Source organism: Apteryx mantelli, chromosome 13, assembly GCF_036417845.1.
Source record: "Apteryx mantelli isolate bAptMan1 chromosome 13, bAptMan1.hap1, whole genome shotgun sequence".
NCBI classification, from domain to species: domain Eukaryota; kingdom Metazoa; phylum Chordata; class Aves; order Apterygiformes; family Apterygidae; genus Apteryx; species Apteryx mantelli.
Window position 1 is genome coordinate 19,452,325 of NC_089990.1, and position 23,484 is coordinate 19,475,808.

The window sequence follows — 23,484 nt, forward strand, 5'->3', positions numbered from 1 at the left end:
CACAGGGGTACAGGCACAGTGATGGCCAGCCACGAGCCTGAGGCCCGATGCATGAAGGACACTGGGGAATGCAATGCAATGCTGGGAGAAAAATGGCCAGGTCAACAGTGGTAGCACAGCGAGCAACTCCAGAGGTGCAGGACTATGCTGCAGAGGGCTGACACCTCCTTTCCCCTGCCTGTGCACTGCAGTTCCTTCCCTGCGCTTGGGAGAGGCTAAGGATGTGCACGGGGGAAGTCACTGTGGCTCAGCTGACAGGTGATGACTTGATCCTGAGCCTGCACATTTAGTGCTAAGAGACAAAGCACAAACTCTCACCCTTAAAATACGACTGAACACACAGCACCTTACCAGCTAATGACTACGAAAAGGATCCTTTATTTAGCTGGTCCACATAGAAGCAATTGGTGCAGCTCTTGGGACATGAATACATGGAAAATATTTGGCCATGTCAGAAAGTGAAGATAACAGACATGGCATTAAAAGAGACTTTGTGACTCAGGTATGAGATGTCTGATTGTGTGTTTACAGGATGCTTCATGATAGTTTCACAGAGATATGGAAATATGCAAATGATATGAATTCATAAGCATGATAGCCACAACTGTGGCTATTTATTTCTGGTGCTGCCTGTAGCATGCTAGGCACTTTCCTGAGATGATAGAATTTGGTAACATCCCAACCTTGAGAAGCTGCACATTTAAGGACAAATATAATCATGCGGTGGGTAGCTGAAGCAAACAGCAGACGCAATCACCCAAAGACTAACAGGTGATACAATGCTATAATATAGCATAATTCTTTCCACTTATTCAGTGTCTTCTCTCTTATGCATCAGTAAAAAGGAATGAATGCCTTGTGAGGTGAGTTCTTCCTTTTTGTTTTTTATAAATTAAAAGCTGAGAGGCAGAAAAGTTCTGTGACTTGCTCAGGGTTACAAAGCTTTTCTACAGCAGATCTGGAAGTAAAGCAGACCTCTTTCTCACCACCAGTTCTCTCAAAGCTTCTCCTCCTCCCCCTGAGAATCCACTGCCAACAGTGGATCAACAAAGAGAAAAAAACCCAAACTGATTAAACTGCATAAAAGCAGAACTGTGATAACGAATCTGCAAAATCTGAAGGAGGACACTGGGGAACTTTCATCAGGCAGGGAGTAAGTTCTTCTCAAGAGATACGATATACCAATGGATTGAAGCTGCCAGGGAAATACTACGATGTCTGCAGTGGCCTAGTCAAAACCTCACCCCGGAGGCAGGCACTAGCTGATGTGGGTCATGCCTTGGTCCTTCCTGCAAGTCCTGCTGCTAGGATGCAGCACTGCCAGAAAGAATCACAGCGCCAGCTAAGCAAGGCACTGCCGTGTTAAAATGTCAGTGGAGCACGTCACTCTCTGGGCAGTATTTCTCAGAGTAACAAAGCTCAGTGTATTATAGGTCACTCCAGCTCCTCTGAATACTGAAGTGGTAGCACAGAAAGCCTGGAAACATCAGAGATTTCAATAAATGGAACCCATCTGCGGGACCAAGCACTTCCTAGGAGGAAAAGAATTCACTGGTGGTTGGTTTCTAATAGCTACCCCAGGAGAATTACAAGTAGTATCTAGCTGTTTGTACTGAAGCAAGCAAGAAATAAATGAACCAGCTTTAGTCTTTTTTGGCAAATGGTTAAGAACACAATAACGTCTAGAGCTTGAAATGTAATAACTAGGGAAGAAGTAACAGAAATGCCTTATTTACCTTGCTTTAAAGTATATATTGTAGAGGTAGCTGAGAAGTTTGTGGCTGTGATCACATTTTCTCTGTTTGAAGTATCAAGTTCTACTCTTGTCAGTTTTTCAGCATCACTGTGGAAACTGCTAACTTCACCAGTCGGGAACGTTGCATTGGTCAGATGGCCATCAGAGTCATATCTGAAATAGATGATGTTAAAGAGCCATGAACATAGATCACTATTGTTTTGTAGATACTCCTAAGAGAATAAAAGAAAAGAAAAAAAGAAAAAAACCCTTGTCAACACTGTGCAGTAAGTAAAAAGGTAAAAATTGGTGCATTTATTTACTCAAAATGCTGCATTAATTTCCCAGTCTGATTTCCTACTTAGACTGCTTTTTAGTGGTACTGGATAAAATATAATTGGAAATAGTATGAGATGCCACCTATATGGTTCTCTGCCAGAAGCTTCACCACTCGCGCACGCAGGGCCAGGGTTTAAACCTGCTGCGATGCGATACAAGAGGGTGGCCACTGGAGGTCACTCAGCATTCAGGCAACCAACCCACGCTGGAAAAGGTGTTTTTCTACACGTAAATTAAAATAAATCCAGTTCTAAGATACTGCAACATTCAATAACTGCCTTTTGCTGCTGATGTTTGAAGTATATAGTATGAATGCTAAATTTAAAGAGGACTAAAAGTGCAACAATAGTGATCAAATTGAATTGAAATCTACAGCAGTTAACTTGTTTACATGGTATTTACTCATGTGTTACTTCCCATGGGCCTACTCAAATCAGAACTTCTCCTCAGAAGTTACAGCAACAAAATCTAAACCACAACATTTTAGTTAACCTACATTTCACCAGTGCTACAGAAATTCCTTTTGTCTGAGGTACTTTATAAGAATCAGGCCATGTTACGGAAAAGTGAATAATTAATGCAAGAGATTTGGAACAGTGTCTCCAATGAATCTTTTCGGTTCTACAGATATGTTTGTTCTTTCCAATGGTTCACATGAAAAACAATGCAGAGCAATGTTCACTGCTTGATATTGTTACATATGAATGTCTCCCATCTTAAAATCTTATTGATGCTAACACATTTTATTCATCCAGGAGACCTCACTGATACTGCTGATCCAGTTGCATGACTAAAAACAACTCATGTTCATAAGGCAGAAGCCTATTTGTGCAGCTAGGAAAGCATAATTAAGTTTTAATGTTTTATTAACTGTCTCCCCTCATTCATAAAACACATCCTCAGCTGGTGTATCAACTGGCATAGCTACACTGCCTCCATTGGAGCCCTTCCAATTCATATCAACAGGTGATCTGGACTTGTCCTTCACTTCAACGTGTTGGCATCATTTCTTTGGGACCCTCATCTCCCCCTAATTAGTCTGACAAAATCTATATGCCACAAAAAGTATTTGGGAACAAAATCCCCCTCTCCCTGATATAAAAAAGAAAAACAGAACAGCTGTTCTTTCCACATGATACACTGGAGAAAGAATTAGCAAACATCTTGCATTTTTTGACAAATGAATCCATCAAATGTTAAATATAACATAATCTCTCTCTCCTTCACTTCCTACTGCACTCACATACATCATGCAACTTATTTACATTCCATCCTTATGCTGGTTCCGTGTAAACTGACTGGCTTCCACACCCAGCGATGAAAATTGATTCAGATCCCAGATTTTCATCATTAGAAAATGCCATGAGCATTGGTCAGTTGTATTTCATTTACCGCTTGATCAAACAGATATGGGAACTTGCTGGTCTATTTGGACTTTCTACCTTACCATAGAAAAATCCCCAAATCATGAATTTTTATGGCATAAATGCAGCTAGTTTACTGCAATGTTCTTGCCCATAAGACTCAGGATCCATTTCTGCTAAGGATCCAGCTCTGCTGCTGATAGTGCTAATGATGAGATACAAAACTTCCTGGGTAGCTGAAAAATGGCATAAGTAGTTACTGGATGGCAGGATGGATATGGTACCGAGTAATTATAACGAGACTGTAGGACACATGTCGATGGACCCTTACTTCTGTACCTGACCCCATTGACTTCGATGAGAACACACAGATCAGTGTCTCAGTACCGAATCCACAGTACGACCATCTAAAGGGTTTTTTTATTCCAGTTTGCTCCAAGAAACCCAACCCTTTGAGGACAGATTCTGCCACCTTTCACATGATGAATAGTAGCATACTTGGAATCAATTCTTGCAGCACAATGTTCTACCCAAACTAATAGGGGTAGAATCATGACATATTTCTTAATGTTAATTTGGGGCCCAGTTATGCCACTGTTAATCACGTCAGTGACCATTTAATCATGCAAATAATTGCATTGATTTCAGTACTCACATGAGGAAGTGCTCACCAATATCTGAAATGCACACTTGGGGATATATCTTCACAATCTATTTGCATTTCTATGCGTAGCATACAGTTAAGAGTTACATCATTTCAAAGGGAAAGCAGTCTAATTAATTTTTTCAGAGAGAGTTGTTTCTTGCAGGTGTTTTCTTGTCCTTGATTTAATAGAGGCCCAGTGCCCCTCTCCCCTTTTATGGTTTTAATGATCCAACATTAAAAAAATCTAGATGACTGAAAATTGTACATTAGCTGTAATTTTATGCAAGAGCTCTTTCAGTACTTTCATTCCATCAGATTAGAGTAGATGGATGACAAGTACTTTTGTAGGTGGTTTTCTACCTCTTAATAATTTCCCTCTGTGAGTGAATCTGACATACAGGTAGATGTTCTGAACAGTTCATTATCTTTGCTCATATTCCCAGGTATGTGTGATACGTGTTGTTAAACAAACTCATCCCTGTTTCAGCTTGACAGTGCCACGGGTTGAACATTTAGATGCGAATGCAAATCTAGCTTAAAAAGAAAAGATGATTCCAAGCAATTTGAAAGTTGCTTGTATGGTAATTCTCTTAGCTCCAATACTGTGTTTATATAGGAACTCAGAAGCAATTCAAATATTAAAGTAACCCCTTCAAAAAATCTAATTTTCAAACTGAAATCAGATGTCAGCTCAGAATGTGACCTGTCTGGAAAATAATGTCTGGTTAAAGAATGACTAAGGACCATCACGCCCCGTAACCTACTTATGGCAAAAGGTGGGAACCGGCTCCTGAAAACACCCCTGCTCAGCATAGTGCTAATCATACTGAATTGTCCCTCTGACTGCAGCAGCATGTACGACATTACATATGTCAGGAAGTTGTAATATATTAGAAAGATGACTTAACGTTTTGGATCAAACAATAAATATTTATGACATTGCTTCACTATTTGATTTTGCTGTTGTTTTTGTTATGATAGTAACTGTAGTTCTGTTAAATGCTACTGACTGACCTAAAATAAAAGAACAGAATGAAATGGGGATACCCATGGGGAAACCCAGCTGGGGAGACCGCAACTTCTCTTGTCACTACAGTAAACCCATTTTCTGTGAAGACAACAGCTCAGAAAGGAAGGGACAAGGAAAATCACAATGCCAAACAGGCATCTGGCAGAAGTGCACAGATGTGCGGGGTCTGTGCAACTCGAAGCAGCAGTGAGGACAGTATATTACACAGCCTGCAGTTAAGCTAGTGAAAGTGTGAAAAATGTTTAATTTACCAAAATTTCCTCATGTTAGTCATAAACATTGTATTATTTTGGAATTTGTTTTTGTCTTTAAGCAACTTATTCTCAGAAAATGAAACATCCTTCCAAGGCACAGGTATCTCCATGTGAAGAAATTTGTGTTATATACAATGGGAGGCACTTGGAAGAAGGTGACATCCTTTAAAAACAAGATCTCACCGTACTTGAATCATACTTGAACAAACAGCTTGCCAGAGGACAACAGCCCTAAGCAATAACTGCATGAAATGGTTTAAACTGAATGTCAATGGGACAGGGTAAGAATACCAAGATTAAACCCACAGAGAAGCACATGACTACAAATAATCTGCTCTAACATTCCCATCTACTCAAATGACAATCAAGGCCCTGCAACACATGATGTTCACTATTTTAAGAAGTAATAGGCATGACTTAGAGCTACTGTGAAAGCTTTTTGAAAGCATCATTGATTCATGGTCTGGACTGATCCCATCCTCATGTAGTGATTTAAATGGGTCACTTTTAGTGTTGAAGTTATTCCAAAGAAGCACGTATTTGAATTCAGTTATGCATGTAATAGGTGACAGTCTTAGATCAGTGTTAAAACAGCACCAGGACAACAGTGAGCTATGTTTTGTTGCATGATAATTTAAATTTCCATCAGTAGATGCCTGATAATGAGAACTGAAGCAGGAAGGCCCTGTATGGTTTTGTTTTCCAGCATACTGACAAAAATGGTCCTAATTGTGTATAGTTATGTTAACCCCATTAATTTAGTCTGTCTTTGGCAGAATAATGGAGGGCAGGATGGGAAAAACATCCCCTTGAATAACAAATCCCATGCAATAAGCAGTAGTCTGCTCTGCTGTGATCCTCCTTGCATTGTAATAAAATATAATTCTAAAAACCTCTAATGATGGTGACTCAGCTACCCCTCTAGGGGATTTATACGGTGACTTAATTCTCCTCTGTGTGTTTTCTGTTCATATATCTCACCTGCATGGCTTTTCATTTTCGTTTTTGATCATGAACCCCTGTACCCTACAGAAAGCAGGCACTATTATCCTCTTGGAAGAGCTCTGAACTAACAGTAAAATGTTAACATAAAATTTCCATCAATTACTTGTCACATCCTCAAACAGGGATTAAGACAATTTATTATAAATAATGAGAAGTCCTAATACATCCCACCTCTTTATAAACCAAATGTGAACTTTTTCTTGGGCCCATTTCTCTCTGGGATTGTACTGGGATGTTCTGACTGTTGAACAGCTTCTCTAAGGTGAGTGTATTCAACCGCCTTTGCTTGCCCTTTGGAAGTCACCATGGTTCTCCTGAGCATTTGCTTACCAGGCCATTCCCAATCCCCTTATTATATATCCCTTTGTTATTTTATATCCTCTTGCCCTACTGCTAGAGACAAGTCCACCCTTGCCTTTGAATATTCCTTCTTTTGAGATTCTCACTTTCTTTTGGGACACTCCCTTCTCCTATGGGTATGCTAATACTTTTTTTTTTTAAAACTACTTTAGAAATTTTGCAAATTCCTGCTTCATATTACAACCTGCCTCCTCTTCTTCAGTTACAAAGAAATTCCATAATCATATTTTCATTTAGAGAAACAGAGATTCACAAATAATAAGGTGTAAATGAAACATAATTTCAGGTAGCTTTTGCTACACTTAATGGGCACTGCTTACAGAGCTCTCACATGTGACAGGCTTTGGCACTTAAGAAATGGTACTTTTGCATTGTATAAGCTTATACAACAGCACTACTTGTCCTCTATCATGCAGCATTAGTAGCAGGGAGTCTTTTTAAATTGCTAGAACTGTCTAAAAAAATTTCAATGTTCATTTCAAATAGTGTTCTTTACATCAGGCATTTAATGATGCGGACTTACTCATACACAGTTGTCCATCCATTCTCATCGCTTTTGGTTGCTAAAAGTCCTGTGTTTCCAGGATATGTCATCAGCGCCAGGTTGTAGCCTTGGGCATAAACTCTTTTGAGAACACCATTGCTGCTTATTGTCAGCCAGTACACCTGGCCTCCGGGAACCACCAGCCACAGCGGCAACCCGCTTGTGTCTCTGCGAATATGAACTGAATTCCCATTGCTGCTCGTGATCGTGCCAATATCCCCTTCTCCACTGTAGGTGAAATTGTAAATATAGTCCCTGGTTATGAGGTTGAGCGTGTGGAGGTGGGTTCCGTTGATGGTGAACTGATAGAGCTCCTGGTCCGCCGGCGATGCAATCTCATACATATTCATGTCACTGAGATGAGCCTTGTTTCGGCTGACTGCACGGATGCGGACGTTGCCAAGGTCTGCTACGTACAGTGTGTCATCAGGGGAGACTGCTAGAGAAGAAGGTGCTTTCAGCTTTGCATCTTTGGCATATCCACCATCACCTAGAGAAGAAACAGTAATTATTTTAGTAATCTGTAATGTGTATATTTTACTGGAAGCCCCAAGCCTGCCACACTGCTGCTTTCAGTATCATTTACAAGTCAATAAAACAGTATCTTCTTCCAAAGAATTAAACCCCCACTATATGAAATGGTGCAATTTTAAATCAGTCTCATTGAAGACAAACAATAAGATACAATTCTCTCATCTACCCCATTTTTGCTAACTCCCAAACCCTGCTGCTCAGGGAGGTATTACATAGTAAAATGTGAAAGAAAAAGAAATTAAACAGCTGACGTTTCATTTCCTACTTTTTGTCTGTTGGCCTGTAGTAAAAGTAGAATCATGACATAAATAAAACAAAGAGAAAATAAAAATTCAGCTAAAATGATAATGAAGCAGAGATTAGTTTATACTTATTAAAATCTCAACACTGTAGGAAAACAAATGAAAATACTAGCCAAAAAGTACTTCGAAAAAACATCCCCTTCAATATCACTTGGTAATTTAGATAGTTTATGTATTTTAAGGTTAAAGGAGGACACTTCCACAATCATGAGCCCGACATGCATAGCAAAATGATTTTGTTTGAGCAGGATTTTCTACAACTAGCAAGAAAGTGTATTAAAGCTCACTCTTAGAGAAAAGTACTTTACTGTTTGTATTGCTCCCCTTCTCCTGGCGGAGAAATTAAATTTGATGGAGATTTTGAGCAAAGCCTATGCTGCCTTGGAAACGCACAAATTAGCTGGTGTTCTGACAAGCTTGCCATGCCTTTCACCAACTCAGCACTGGCACAATCATCAGATTTGCCACAATTTTTCATTTTTCAGCACTGAGGGCAGATTCTTCATTCTCTTTCCTGTTTGAACAGGATCCTATTTAGCACAGTTCTACCATATCTGTAACTGAAGCTAGCACCACTTAGAAATGCACGTGATACTCTGATTATCATTACAACACTGTGTCAGCAACCCATATCCTCTAGAATACAATTTACATTTTTTTCCTCTCCATTCTTGACACATTTAATTTTCGTAATTAACCTTTTATTTGGAAGGGGAGTCCTAAGAATTAGGATGACATTACAGAGCTGAACAAAATGATTCTTAGAGATGACAAGGTAACATACCGCAATCGTCTGTACACCCATTATGAAACAGGTTTTTATGAAAAAAAGAAGTCACAGTTTGGTTTGCCTCCCCAGGTGTGTGCAGGGAGTGCAGCTGTGTTGCTGAGAACAGCAAGTGGCACAGTGTGGGCCTGGCGTTGTCTGTGCCACTTTAAAACACACAAGAAAGGAGAAATTTTGAACATTATGCGTTTGCATCATTTTGCTGATCATGCAGTATGACTCAAGTGCTGAGAAGTCATAAGCGTGTGTTTTTCATCAGCTGCGGTTACCATCCTTGGTGAAAAGACCTATCTGATCCATCAGCATCAAGATACAATCCGCAAGCTGCGTCAGGGCTGGTACCATCCTAAACATGTGCACACAAAGCCAACACAGAAAGGCAGACTGGGAGCTAGGTTTGAACAGTGTGCGACCTCCGTAGTGAAACAGCTAAGGCCACCCTGAGGTTCCTCCAGTGCCAGCTGCGGCAAGACTCGCATCTCTGCATCCAACAGATTAAACAAAGCCGTGAAGGTTAGCTAACAAAGTTTGAAACTTTCCAAGGAAACTCAGTCACTGTTCATCTGTCCTTCCCCTTGCTACACTGCTAATCTGCAACCATGCCCGGGGATCTCAACAGATCAGCGACAGGAAATAACTAGCACTGCCTCACCTGAGAAACAGTCACAATTAGGATCAATCTTGCAGTCACAGTCTGACGGGGCTCCAGCAATTACGGAGATCTCGCCATTGGTTGTGACCTGTTGTATACGGTTGATCTTCCTTTCATCCGTTTCTGCAATGTACAGTATGCCACTGTGAGATACAGCGATCGCTCTGGCTGACTCCAGGGTGGAATGGATGGCCACCTTGCTGACGATGAAGTGATCGATGCCTGGCACCTGGCAGTGAATAGGGCGCCCCGCAATTATCCGCACCCGCCTATTCTCAGAGATCTGCAGAACGATGTTGTTGTCCAGGACATACAGTGAATTGTCTAGGGGGTTCACTGTGAGGTCCGTTGGCCACTCTAACCGCACCTGGAAAAAAAAATTAAGAGCAAGACAGAGAAGCAACAGAAAAAAGAATGGTTAAGACATTAAAGCAGTTCTGCTCAACCACCTCTGATCATCACAGTATCAAGGCATTCAATGGATTCATCCAGCGCTGCTTCACTAGTATATACCTTTAATTTTGTGTGGCTGAAGAAGTTTTAACAAGCATTTCGTAAGGTCCAAAATCATCATGGAACAAAACTTGATTTCAAAAGTAATTTAGCATCCTCTGAAAGGTATTTGTACAAGTCCATTAAGGTGGGAACTTTATTATACCTACACACTCATGCAAATTAAAACACATACTTCATGTCATGCAACATCAGCTACAAAATTTTCCAGGTCTGAATGTTATTGTATCAAGGTTGCAGTCAACACTGGCAGAGTGAAAAACACTTGGAAGCGGTCAATATTCTAACACAAAAGGAAACCTGCATTGCAGAGGAGTGCGACATGCTTCCATGGTTTATTCAGGAAGTCGGAAATGTTAATAAGACTTATATGCCATCAAAAGTATAAGCTGGTTAATTCTTTGTAACATAACAGTACACAGTATACCACACTTCCTACAGTACAGTAGTGAATTAAGTAAATCCTTCATATTTAAGACTAGCCTTTTCTTTTTCCATGCAGGTGAGAGTGACAACCGAGCAAAGTTTTGCAAGAAATGCTCGAAGAATGACCTCCCTCTCCTGAGCCGCTGCATCAGGATCTGGAGGAATTAAAGGTGCTCCCCATTAAAGGTGGGGCAGCCTGTCAACTTGAATGACACCTAAGAGCTTGGCTGCTGACTGCAGCACGTATTGGCCAGGGCTTCAAGTTCCTCCTGCTGAAGAAGTTCAGCAGGCTGTGCAGGATTTCTGAACCGGGTAACAACAACTCAGGAGGCTGGTCCCCCTCCCCAGCTAACTAATCCCAGTGCAGGATTTGGACTACAGCTTGTCTATGGGAAGATCAGAAAAGGATTGAGCCTTGGAGGTCATAAGACAGTCTATTTTTGTCTCTCTCAAGATGCTTTGCTCATTATCCTTTGTGAAGAGATGGCTGCTTTTATTTGAGTGGGATTTTTCTGGACCAAGTATTTCAATCAGCAGAAGAAAATAAATACCTGGCTAAAATGCAATGGTTTTTATATGCAGTTATCACAGAAGGTTCTATTATTTCATTTACTGATTTTGTTGCTGTTCTTGTTTATTTTTCCACTGCACTAATTACAAGATCTGTGAATTTAGAGACCACAGATGCTAATACAATGCTCAACACTGAGGAATAACATATGGTGGAGAGTGTGGCCATCCTAAGCCACCTGCTTGCCTGGGGTCAGCTCAGGCACCAGGCTGAAGGCCAAGTTTCTTCGGTTCTCAAGTATCAGTATTTCCTGAATAACCTCATTTCCAGAAGTACATTTCTGGTTTGATAATTCATGTTTTAATAAAGCGAGGGCATGGTGGCTATTCTGTCTTGCCCTGCGTGGTTATCTGGTGCACCACACAATTAAGAAGGCTCACTGAATAATCGAAGTCCTCCCTGTGCTCCGTTCATTTTACTAGACAGCATAATAACTGGCATTAAGACTAATGCTGTTGGGTTCAAGATCTCTTCTGTACCAGGTGGCAGAGTCATTCCAAATGATGATAAATGTGGTGAAACAGTTGGAAACAGATTCCAGTCATAAAGGTGCTGATTTCTGTTGATGCATGTGAGAGTGTCTGGATTCTGCCGGATGGGTTAGGGCAGATTTAAACATAGCTGCTAGCTTATGCTTTCTTCTTTGCAACTGAGATTTTGCTGAGAAGCTGAACAAAACTATTTAGGTAGCATAAAATGTCTCAAAGACTACCTTCATGAAACTTGGAAAAAAACATATTTGTAATATACCTTTAACACAGAACGTTTGATTGCTTTATCAAAGTAAATGGATTATTTTTAGTGGAAAACGTACACCACCAACCTTAGCACCTCCTTCACAGACCACTCTAGTGCCAAGATAGCTTTTGATTAACCATAACTAGATTGTGAGTGATAAAAACTTTCGGCTGGACCTGACTATTTTTGCCGTAACGACGCTCTTTAGCATCTGCCATATTTTAGCAGCTGGTTTTACTTTGTGGGCCAGCCACATTGCCTTTGCCTCAGTGAATAATCTACATTCCTCCCATTGCAGAAGTTTATCTGGTGTCTGCAGACACACAGGGACTGATTTGGGCCAAAACAACTTTTTTTATGGTTGATTTGAGGCTAGTTCTGTTTACTGAGATAGAAGAAGCTTTTATGTAACTGTACATTTCCCTTACAACAATGTCCCCAAAACCTAAGAAGAGGCTAGATTCTTAACATGTATAATTAGCTGTAAGCACATTTAGTTTGATACTGATCACATAGTAAGCATAGCTGCATGATGATAAAAATAAATAAAATTTTAACTGGGGACACCTAAACAATTTTCATTACTATACCTGACCTCTGTTGCCTAGCCCACTGCAAAACTAACAGAAGGTACGGCTGTAGCTTCTCATTCCTGGGTTTGAAGCCGTCTCGGGTGTATTCATCAGTTAATCCCAAGTAAGATGATTAAAGTGAGCATGTACAAGTCTGGAGACTGCAGCACAGATAACAGCTGCTGCTCATCACATGCTTACGCTAGTGCAACTAGAGGAGAAAAAAAGGCCAAATAGGCCGATAAAAAACAAGCCAATACCAAACAAAACCCTGGCCATTCGTTGAGGAAGAATTTCAAAGATTTAGACAAAATCTGCACTGCTCTTGTCAAGATGAGGCTTCACAGCAGCTAAAAGCGGTGTAAGTTGGAGCTGGAGCAGCCCTGCCCCTTCCCGGCTCCCCGGGCAGGTCTGCTCCTCTGCAGCAGGACTGGTGCAGTGAGCTGGTCCAGGACACTTCGCTGGTTCAGAACTAATCACCTAAATCAGCTTAAGCTGAAGTGTAACTGCACCCTCAGGTTGACTGTTACCTTGAAAAGTCACTGCTTGTTTCTTTTCTTTTAAAGCAAGCTGCCCTCTGGCAGCTTTCTGTGACCAAGCCATCAGTTGTGCTTCATTCAAATCCAATAAACATATTACAGAGAAGGACCTCAATTCTCATCTGATATGACTGTGCCCATTAAAAAGTTTTTCCAGACAAAACACTCAGGGTTAGAATATTAAGTCAGTTAATATACTTTTTAATCTCAAGCAATATGTTGTAAGCCCCTGCAAATACTCCTCTCCCATACATGTATGTTTTTCTTATGACTCAAAACTGGGACAACTGCAAGCAGTATTTCTGATATTTGATGTTTTTTTTTTCCCAAGCAGCGTGCAGAAGTGGCATTGTGGAACATCCCATTATAAACAAGCAGACAAGGCTTGTTTGGTAGCAGGCAAGATCTTACACTCTTCACACACCCAAACTGCCAGGCGACAATCCTGGTGTGGTTCACTGGAGACTAAGTATATTTTGCAATGGAAATCACTGCAGAAACAAATGAACCCTTGAGCCATGAGGCTTTTTGCATGTAAGTATTAACATGTCAAGTTTTTTGGGAATTCAGCTTTTAACTGTCAACACCAACTCTCTAGCTATGTCTGATAATCAATGTCTGGTTTGAGAAGTGCAAAATTAACACCTACCGGTCTGGCTTTCTAATATATTTTTTGCATGTCAAGTGTTTTAGAAACACAAAGTACACTAAAATGGCTTCAGTTTAAATGAGTTTTGGGCAGGAGACCTACATTTAGGTAACTCTGTAACGGTATTTTGGAGTATTTGTTTCTTTCTTCCAAATATATACAGGTACTTGTGTGTGTGTGCGTATATACATATGTATGTATGTATGTATATGGTTTTGAAAACTCTTTACGTATTTTCCCCACAGCAAAAGTACAAGTGTTACACCTAAATAATGCATTTTTTTTTTTTGCAAAGCAGCACTGGTACGAGAGCATGCACTCATATGCTTCTTAAACATGTACACACAGAAGCACACACATGTAAGTGTTAGCTTGTGCAGAATACTGTTTTATTTTTGGTTTTGACCATATGGCTAAGACCTTCTGCATGTTTTGTGTGGCATTTTATGGCTGTGGCATTTTTGGTGTTATTTTAAACAAATCAGATCAAACAAATTCTACTGTTCCTATCAAAGTAAAAAAAGTAACAAGGAGAAGAATTATCCTTGTCTAGAAACACAAATTTCAAGAGCTTAACTGTTTGGGATACAGGGGGAAATTTCACTGGGATAAGTTTCATTTATCATGGATTAAAAGAAGCTGCATAAATCCATACAAAGGCTTCACCATTGCTTTGATTTCTTGCCATGCACTGCTTGTGTATTTTGATTCAATTTCATGTAGCGGCGTGAAATTCATGCCAAAATTCTTCTGATAGTCCTGAGTGATGGATTACTTCCTATCTGTACTGCTCAGCCTTGAGCACTTCTCTTTATGCTAACTTAGTCTTTATTCAGCTGTACGATATGCATGCACAAACCTGATCTGACTCTCCTTCACATTTCTCTTTTCCTGTTACTTCATGTTTTCACTTCCTCCCATTCGTTCTCACTGCAGCTGTGGTTTCCAGTCCAAGCCATTTTTACTCACCACAGTGCCCTTCCAAACACTGTTTTTCTCTCCTTCTGCCTAAAACCCTCTCTCCGATTCCTCTGTGCGAGAAGTGGCTCGGAGGAAGGACTCACCGGGGCGGCCCATTAGTAATGAGCATGTAGTTTGCAAGGCTGACGGAGACCCGTTCCGCCTCCCTGAACTTTTTACAGGATGTCTCACTACATATATTTCTCTCTATTTTCTCCCAGTTGACAACCACAGATATTTTTTCATCATTTTCTGTCAGTTTGCTCTAGCTGCTAGGATATCTCTTTTGTTGACACGGACGTTGTCAGCTCCTCTCGGCAGCTTAGCTTCTCTCTTAATGGCGCACAGAGAGCAAATTCAGCTCGCTGCAGTCTGACACCGGGCAAGCGCTTTCTTATGGTGGGATTACAGCCTTCCTCTCGCTTTGAAAGAAGCCTTTGTTTCTCATGTTCCTGATGCGGCGTGTTAGGAACTCCAGAATGATCCAGTTCAGCTGGAGCAGTCCCTGCTCTAAACTTCACAAATGTTGCACTCTCTGCATTTGTTGTTGCCCAGTGTAAAATGCAAATAAATGAGTTTTGTATATGGAAATTAGAGGGCCTTTCTGAATGAAACCCTCTTCATTAGAAAGGAGTCTGGCAGCCAACCTGCCCCTGCTTTCCATCCTTAGGCTGCGAGAGCAGCTGTGGCACGTTTACAGATGCAGCTCAGAGGCTTGAGGCCACCAGTTCTCAGGATCACGGCTCGGGTAGCCTCCCCAACCAACCCGCTCTTACCATGAATTATTTCCAGTGGATATGAAATCTGGCATAGGAACGCAAAAGGGCAAGGCACCACCGTCTTTTCATTGCTTGTCTTCCTCGTTTCATGTGCCGCAAGCTTCACTATGCTCTCCCTTTCCAGCTCTCTTCTTGTTTCACAATTTCTTTTTTGTGATTTCTTCTGCTTCACAACTTCAAAGACCACGTGAGGAATCTTGGGTTTACAAATCAATAGCAAAAGCTGATTTCTATGGGGACAGGTTTCACACTATCTTTATTTAATAATAGAGGGAATATTTTCCAGAATCACATAAGCCCACTGACTATGAAAATCAATGTGACTTAGGTTCCTAAGCCCTTCAAGTCCTTTTAAACATGGTACCATGGTTTATACAGGTTACGAAAAAAATAATTTGTTAAACGCCCAGAGGTAATTTACAAAGTATTTCTAGCAGTCTGGTACCTCTGAGAGGAGGTTGCTTAGATTCTTCAATTAAAATGTCTCAAAATAGACCTTGAATTTGAATCTAACCTGAACGCATCTCTAGTGCTGGAGTGGGAATAGATGTCCTCCAAACAAACCTTTACAGCTAATTTGCATGATCAAAAGGAGGGAGCAGGCCTAAGTAGGAATCTAGTTAATGGAACTGTTCCTGTTTTGCCTTGCTTTCTACCTTGGACTTCCAGACACCATTCTTGCTAAACTAGGCAGCGTAGAAGTAAGATTGAGTAAATCTTAGCAAGTCTCATAGAAGTTTTGGCCTCATCTTTCCGTTTTGAGCTCAGATAGAGAAAGCTAGTGTGCTACTAAAGAAAACTGGAAGATACTGAAGAGCTTTAACTGAGACAGTGATTAAAAGCTGTTTGAGAATAGTGAGAGGCTGGAGCTAAGTATATTAAAGTGCCTTTTGCTTGCAGTAACTATTGAGGCTTATAAGAGCATTGGGTCTGAAAACTGAGAGGAAGAGAATATACACAGAAATGAAGTTTCCATATCTGAAGAAAGCTCCAGCTAGTAAAGAAGGCAAAAGCCCTGCCATTGAACAACACAAGCCATTGCAAATATATCACTCACCTACTCTGTATGTAGGATTGACTCTCCCCTGAATACAGAGTCAAGGTCAAGATTTCTTTCTTGAAATTAAAACTTCCTATAGATTTGACTTAAACTGCCCAGGAAATTGTGCCTCTCACCAGGATCATGACTTCTCACAACAGTGCTGCTCCTCAGGGCAGCGCTTCCCTAACCCCAAAGCCGGGCAGCAAGTGAAAACAGAAGAAGTGAACGATAAGAATCGGCTGCCTCCAGTGGGAGCTGGGCGCACAGGAGACACAAACATCTCCTCAGCCAGAGCATGGGTGCAGAACGTATTCCCACAGGGACCGGAATGAATGCTAACTTCACGGCTTCCACAAAAAAACGCAAATTCATTTCTGTGACTTAAAATTTTTCCTTAAGAATTACACCATTAAACAAACAAAAAAAATTCTGCAAATGAAAGGAGGATGAGAAAAAACAGATATTCTGCCGTTTATGGCAGAGCATCTTCCTATGGCAAATTCCTACAGCAACGATACAGAATTCAACAGCTTTTTTAACCCACTCTAGGGTAAACTAACTCTTTCATAAACTGAAACAGATAGTTAAAGCAAAACAGCTGTAGATAAGTTTGAATTTCTTCTTTATATTGTATAGAATTTTTCATATGTATATAAAAGTTCTAGAAAAAAGAGTAATTAAAATAATGCAAGTTCCTACTTTGGCAGAAATTAGCATCACAATTAATTGTTATCAAGTCATGATCTTCTACAACCTAATTTTTCACAAATATTTATATAATAAATATTTTAACTGAACAAAATCAGTGTAATTAACTAGCTACCATGCAGCATTGAAAGCAAACACCTACTGCTGTTAGATTTTAAACAGCTAATAAAAAAATTGCGGCATGTTATGCAGAGCAAACAAGATACTGTAATCCATGCAGAAACCCTTGCGTGTGACTGTTATTTACATTGATTAGGCACTTGTAAGAAAACATACTGGAGAGCGTTTCATCCTAGCATGAGACTGGAAGCAGGCACTCTGTTTTAAATTTTTGTCAACTAAGGGCACCGGGTACTGCTGCGATGCGGATTTGGATATGCAGTATCAGATTGTGCCAGAAAGGTAAACAAAGATAAGGTTGACGGCTAAAGTTTTCAAGCAAAATTGAAGAATTATCACTCCTGACTAACCGAGCTCCTTGAAGTCTGGAGTGCACACAGCGCAGGCAGCAGTGTCGAGGGGCTCCAAAAAGGCTCTGATACCGTTCAATACAAGCTATAGGGGAGATCCAGAAAGGCTCCAGAAAAGTTCATGAAGGGCAGCACAAAGGCTCTGTAAAGGCACTTGGCAGGCTCTGAAGAAGGCCCCCCAAAGGCCCTAGATGGGCTCCAGAAAAGGCTTTAAAATGGCTTTCCATCTAGAGACAACCCCACAAGGCTGCAGAGAGAGAAAGACCCCAGGTCTACAAAGGTTCTCCAAGTCTTTAGAAAGGCTCTTGACAGCTCTAGCAAAACCGTAAATTTTTGGATCCCCAAATCTCTAGAAATCTCTGGCAATTTCTAGATCTAGAAAACTCTAGGAATCTCTAGATGATACAGATCCAGACACCTCTGGAAACTGCTTTTTAAAACTTCTACTTCTTTTTATTCCATATCACAAAATCCAAAAGAATCCAAAGAAGCTGAAGCAAATAGTATAAATTATAAATCCTGCTGGATGGGAGCATATGAAAACTGTTTCACAATTTAATTACTTGCTTATGGCTAGGCTTCTTACACCAAGTTTTGACTATTTGACCTCTCCTGATTCTCAAAATTTTGACATATCATTTCACGACCCTTCCAAGATGTCTATTATAGTTAGTGGTAGTAATAGTGAAAAAAGTTGGCTTTGTTGTCATCATTGATATGGACACAGAAATCGAATTCTGAATTGGGAAGAAAAATAGATTCTATTCAAATTCTTGCCCTACAAAAAAAATACATATGGATGGAGGACCTAGAGGGTTTTACATCATATCATGACTTTCCCCAGTTCTCACTAGAGACAGCTACATGCTGTTCAGTTCCCCATTTTGCTTGCAGGGTTTGATTGAACGGCTATTGAGTGATGTTCAGACATTTACGATTTTCCTGCAATGTGACCTACATTGCTAAACTTCATAAATTTATTCTCCAAGGCAGTGTATCATTTTGCATGCCACAGCCATCCCAAAGGAATCTATCAGCAGGAGATGAGGCCCAGTTTGTAAAAGCTGAATGTCCTTCAAACATTTTTAGCTAATTTGTTTGTAAATGTGTTATTGTCAGAATAATACACTGCATAAAATGGTGCTATCATTCTATTTGTGTCTCTCTGTGGCCCAGACTTTATAATACATGGCTAAAAACGTAACCTCTGTATTGCATGCCAAAGATGGATATGACCAATTTCTGTCTTGACATTTGCATTTTTTTTCTTCCACTGAGATGGTGTCTTTTCATTTTTTTCTTGACAGAAACAATGGTAGAAAAGATGCAGAAACAAAAACAATACCAGGAAGAAGAGAAATCAGGCATTCTGACTTGTCATTTCCTAGGCTGCAGCTCCTTTCACACTGCTTCCTGGTGGTTGTCACAGCTTGCTTTCTTTTGACTTCAGCAGGCTGCAAGGATAACTCAGAGCAAACTTAGTCCTATTAGTAAGACTGGAGATATCATTAATACCTCCAAAGCAACACTCTTGGTACCAAAAATCCTTCAGTCTTTCTTTATAACCAGCTTTGGGACGCAAGAAGCACCAAGACAGCAAGGGAAACAACACCCCATAGAGTTCTCTCTTGCTGACATGCTTCAAAGCCCTGCCCTTTGTAAGCTGTTAATATTACAACGTTGTTTTGACAGGATCTACAGGTTTTCAGATTCCCCTTAGCTCCTGGAGCAATTTGTAGGCCAGAAGTATTGCTGCACTGGCTTTTCAGAGTACCCTTAAGCCAGTAACTGCGTGCCAATGTTTTCACTCATGTAACCGCATCCACATTTCATTTTGCTGTTTTCATATGCAGCTGTTCAGTCTGCAGCTATGTAAAACTTCAATGAACTGATTAAAGAGTTAAATGCCTACGTTCCTTTTTCCACTTTCAGTGGTTTTATTCCTTTAATTTCAGTGACCTTTCTCCTGATTTATGCTGTTATCAAGGGAGACCTGAAGACCAATCCTCACTCCTCTAAGATGTAGGACAATCTTCCACTGAATTAGTCAACGCAACGATTTCTATCCCAACAGCGTGACACAGCTCTGCAGGAAGGGCAGTGCCACCTGTAGTGACTGCTGTGCTCAATTTCAAAGCCGTCCTGGATTCAAACTCCAGAGTTGTGCCAGCACATTTGGTCTCCCTCACCCTGACGTTGTGCTACCTTTCCAAACACCCAGACTAGAATAGGCTGGGCAATCTGAAAGATTTGGAATAGAGGCAGTAAAGAGAACTCCAGGTTAAGCCTCATTATTATTGTTATTTACTTATAACACAAAAACTGCTGCATCTGTGGAAGATCTCTTACTCCACAGATTTGTGCAGTTTGGCTGGTGAATCCTGACCTGCTGCAGGGAGAGGGGCTGCTCGTGAGAGAGGAGGAGAACAACACACACATGGTACCAGGCCTGACAATCTGCGAAATGTAGAATGCAGAAATGCTAGCACAGAAATTGCCCCTCTCCTTATCTAATGACTTATGGTAGGCCTGCAGTAGGTGTAGATGCTGTATAGACATGTATATATATAAATACAGCTTTTACATATATATAATACACACACACACACACACACACACACACACATTATATAAAAACTTATACAGTCTTCATGAATACATCACGTCAACTATGTTTCCTCAAAAAATGAAAAAAATTTGATATTGTCATCAATATATCTCAACCCACTGCAGACTCTCACCAGTCTGGCAGAGCTACGCTAAAATTTACAACAGTGTAATTCAGCACTGCAGACACAAGGCCTCTGCCACAAATAACTCATCAGCTAGACTCCATCACACTGAAACACTATTTAGATGAGAGAAATAATCAAGGGCTATACGTGCATAAGGAATAAAAAGTGAAGCAACCGGGTAAGTGACAATTTCTTTCATTTATACTGTTTAATGACAACATCAAACGAGACTTTGGTTGAGTCTCTCCAGTTAGAACCTGCAGAGCTCTTTCCTGACTAACAAAGAACAAATCCCTTTTGCCCAAAAGCAGTGCAGGAAGTTGATACTGAGGAAACTGCCCCGTGGAACTATTTTCTCCCAAAGACCTAGATGTCTTCCACTAGGTTTGAGAGAAAAATCTGTTCTCTGTGTACGTAGGAAAAAATCATGAGGAGAGGTCTGTCCAATCTCCTCCTCTTCAGCACGGATCACATGGAGCTCCTAGCATTCCCTGCCTCCACAAGGAAAGGATGCAATTGCTGAAAGATTTGATTAAAATGTACATAGTATTTTACTCAGTAATAATGCATTATTTATGGCAGGTAATTGAAACAAATTGCTGCTTTGCAGGTGACCAATAGAAAAATATCACTTGGGACTTTGAGGAAAAAATTGCAGTGTGACTTCAGCAAACTATATCTGGTTTCTATGACTAATATTTCAAATTCAGTGATAGGATAATTTGATTAGAATACAGATTAGCTGTGATGAAACCATCATGCTTTCTGTTTGATATTCTAAAAATCACATTATACACCTACAATTTTGATTCATGAGTTCTCACAGATTCTTTTCCACCTGAGGTTCCAATCCTATGAGCCTCTTTTCTCTCAGTTCCTGTTAGAGGGAGGCTACTTAACCTTTCCTCTACCCCCCAAAAAGGATTATTTTATCTTCACCATGAAGGTCCTTCTTAAAAAAGGCAATCAGCTCGGTTTTGCTTCAAAGTATGGAGCCTAGTGATTGCTTTTTCCTGCAGATCCTATTATGACTGAAATTATTTCATGTATGTTTATGGTTCCAAAGACTAACACTCAGTTAATTTAGGGAGGGGGACGCATTCTTACAAAGGTTTGAAAATACTTTGATAAAACCTCTGTTCCTTACCTAATTTTGTCTATTTTTCAGAAGCATTTTTCAGAACATTGTCTTAGGATACAATTGCTCCTTGTTACACACTCGCCACCCACTACCCTTTCAGTTAGGCTTGCGAAAGCAACTGGCGCGAAGCCCTAGCTCCACTGAAGTCAGGGGCAACACAGGCACTGCTTTTGCAGGGGCCACGACTCCAGCTCTGGTTGGCTGCTCTGCAACTGTGGCAAAAATAGCAAGAGAAATTAAGCAGCAGAGTAAAAAGAACCAGAGAAAAAGACAACTTTATATTGGAAAAAATAACATATTTTCTGGGCTCCTTCATACATCAAAAATTAAAAAAAGAGAATACTAATCCTTTTTTAAAAAGAAAATAAAAAACTCTGAAAGTATCCTACAAAGAAAGATCACAAAAATTCAAGGACCTATATATCATCATTTCTCTTTTTTTTGCATTTTTTTTGTTCGCTGTTTTCAAGAATACATGTAACAATTGTGTTTCTGCAAAGCACTACAAAAATGGTTCAGAGATTTGAAATATTTAAGATGCATTAATTACACATAGGTAGAACAGTGTACCAAAAGCCTCACGCATGTACAGGACTAAAAGGAAATCAACAGCAGGGGTAGCCTTACAATACTTTGCTACAGTGAAAACAAAGTTGTTGCTTTTCTATGGCAGGTAGATGCAATTGGAATATTAAAAGCCTAGTGTTAAAATAAACCAACGAGAAAGCCTTTTGTGCTTTCTGCTCTTACAAGAATGCAGTATATACTGTTGGGTATGTAGGGAAGCACCCAAATGGCTAGTGCCTTCCTTCAGCCTGCAACACTGATGAATTAATTGGCTCCGCGTAACCCTGCAGTTGCTTTGTGATAATGACTCTCACGCTGGCTTAGAAGTACTTTGCTCTAGAATCAATTTTGTTTTTACGCTGTCAGTGGCTCCCCCTGTTCCTCAGCCGTTCATCAGATCACACGTTTGTCTTTCACGTTTTCCTTTACTGCCTCCAAACGTACTCAGTTAAAGTTATGTTTATGCTTTGTTTATTCTGTTGAGCAAACCTTGACTGTTGCTTTCAAATGAGGTCATGGTGTCCCGTGAGCCTTTTGTTCTGCTCAACAGGCTTTTGAAATCCCATTTAAGCATACTGTGCCTTCGCAGACACTGCTGGGGAATGCCTGCAGCACTTGTGACTGTGGGAGCAATGTCAATGTTTGCATTTTTGAGATAAAAACTACATCTTAAATCAATTCACTCATCTTTACTCCTGTTTTCCAGCATTCTGTCTCTCACTTCAGTATTTCAAGCAGGTCATCAGCAGAATTACTGTTTTGCTCGCTCTCCTCTCCTTCACACTGATCATTCAAAGCAGGCTGTCCAGGACATGGTATTCTTGCAAAGGATGGGTCCCTGTTTAGACACTCCCCTTAAAATCTCATTCTAGAAATGTGTTTTTTAATTTGACCTATGCAGCAAATTGACTACATAAGTAAAATTGTCACATTTTTTATGAGGGAGCAAAACATTCTGCAGCGTCAGTGAAGTTTATGTGAAGCAACACAATGTAGATGGATCCCTCACGTGGAGAACTGCTGAACAAAGGCTGATGAAGTGCAAATGTCAAGAAAAAGTCTTCAAATCAGACCTTTCATTTTAGAACACAGCAGTGACAGTTATTAACACTATCAATCAGTCAGGAGCTATTGCTCTGGCACAGAGTCATGCCTTGTGGAACTGACATCAGTACAAGAACAAGGCCGTGGTTATGGGCGACGAGAAAGCTCTTGGGATGCATTTGCTGTTGCATTGCAAACGTTTAGTCTGTACAATTGCAGAAACTGTGCTCCATATTGGTTTAAACTCTTCCCAAATACTAAATGCTAACATTGGCACAGCTATAAATGACTTACGGTTCGCAGTGGTGGAAATTCAGCCCACATATTTCTCATGGGAGGAAAGATATAGGATGAAATTGAGAGATGGTAGAAATAGCTGCTAATTCTCTCCTCAGTTTTTGCCACAGCAATGGAGGCAGAAGTGAAATGAAGCTTATCGCTCAAGCTGAGCTGGAAGTGTTTTTACTGTCTCACAAAA

At 40.4% G+C, this 23,484-nt stretch overlaps 1 protein-coding gene across 1 annotated transcript in view; it reads right to left on the reverse strand.

The window, feature by feature from the left end:
- The window catches only part of TENM1 (teneurin transmembrane protein 1), a 250,817-nt gene that overhangs the window by 17,408 nt on the left and 209,925 nt on the right, over positions 1-23,484 (reverse strand). Inside the window, exons 22-24 of the mRNA XM_067304283.1 lie at positions 9,553-9,919; positions 7,257-7,767; positions 1,737-1,909 (exon numbers count right to left, since the gene is read on the reverse strand). Of these exons, the coding sequence (XP_067160384.1) occupies positions 1,737-1,909; positions 7,257-7,767; positions 9,553-9,919 (1,051 nt within the window). The remainder of the gene's footprint in view (positions 1-1,736; positions 1,910-7,256; positions 7,768-9,552; positions 9,920-23,484) is intronic.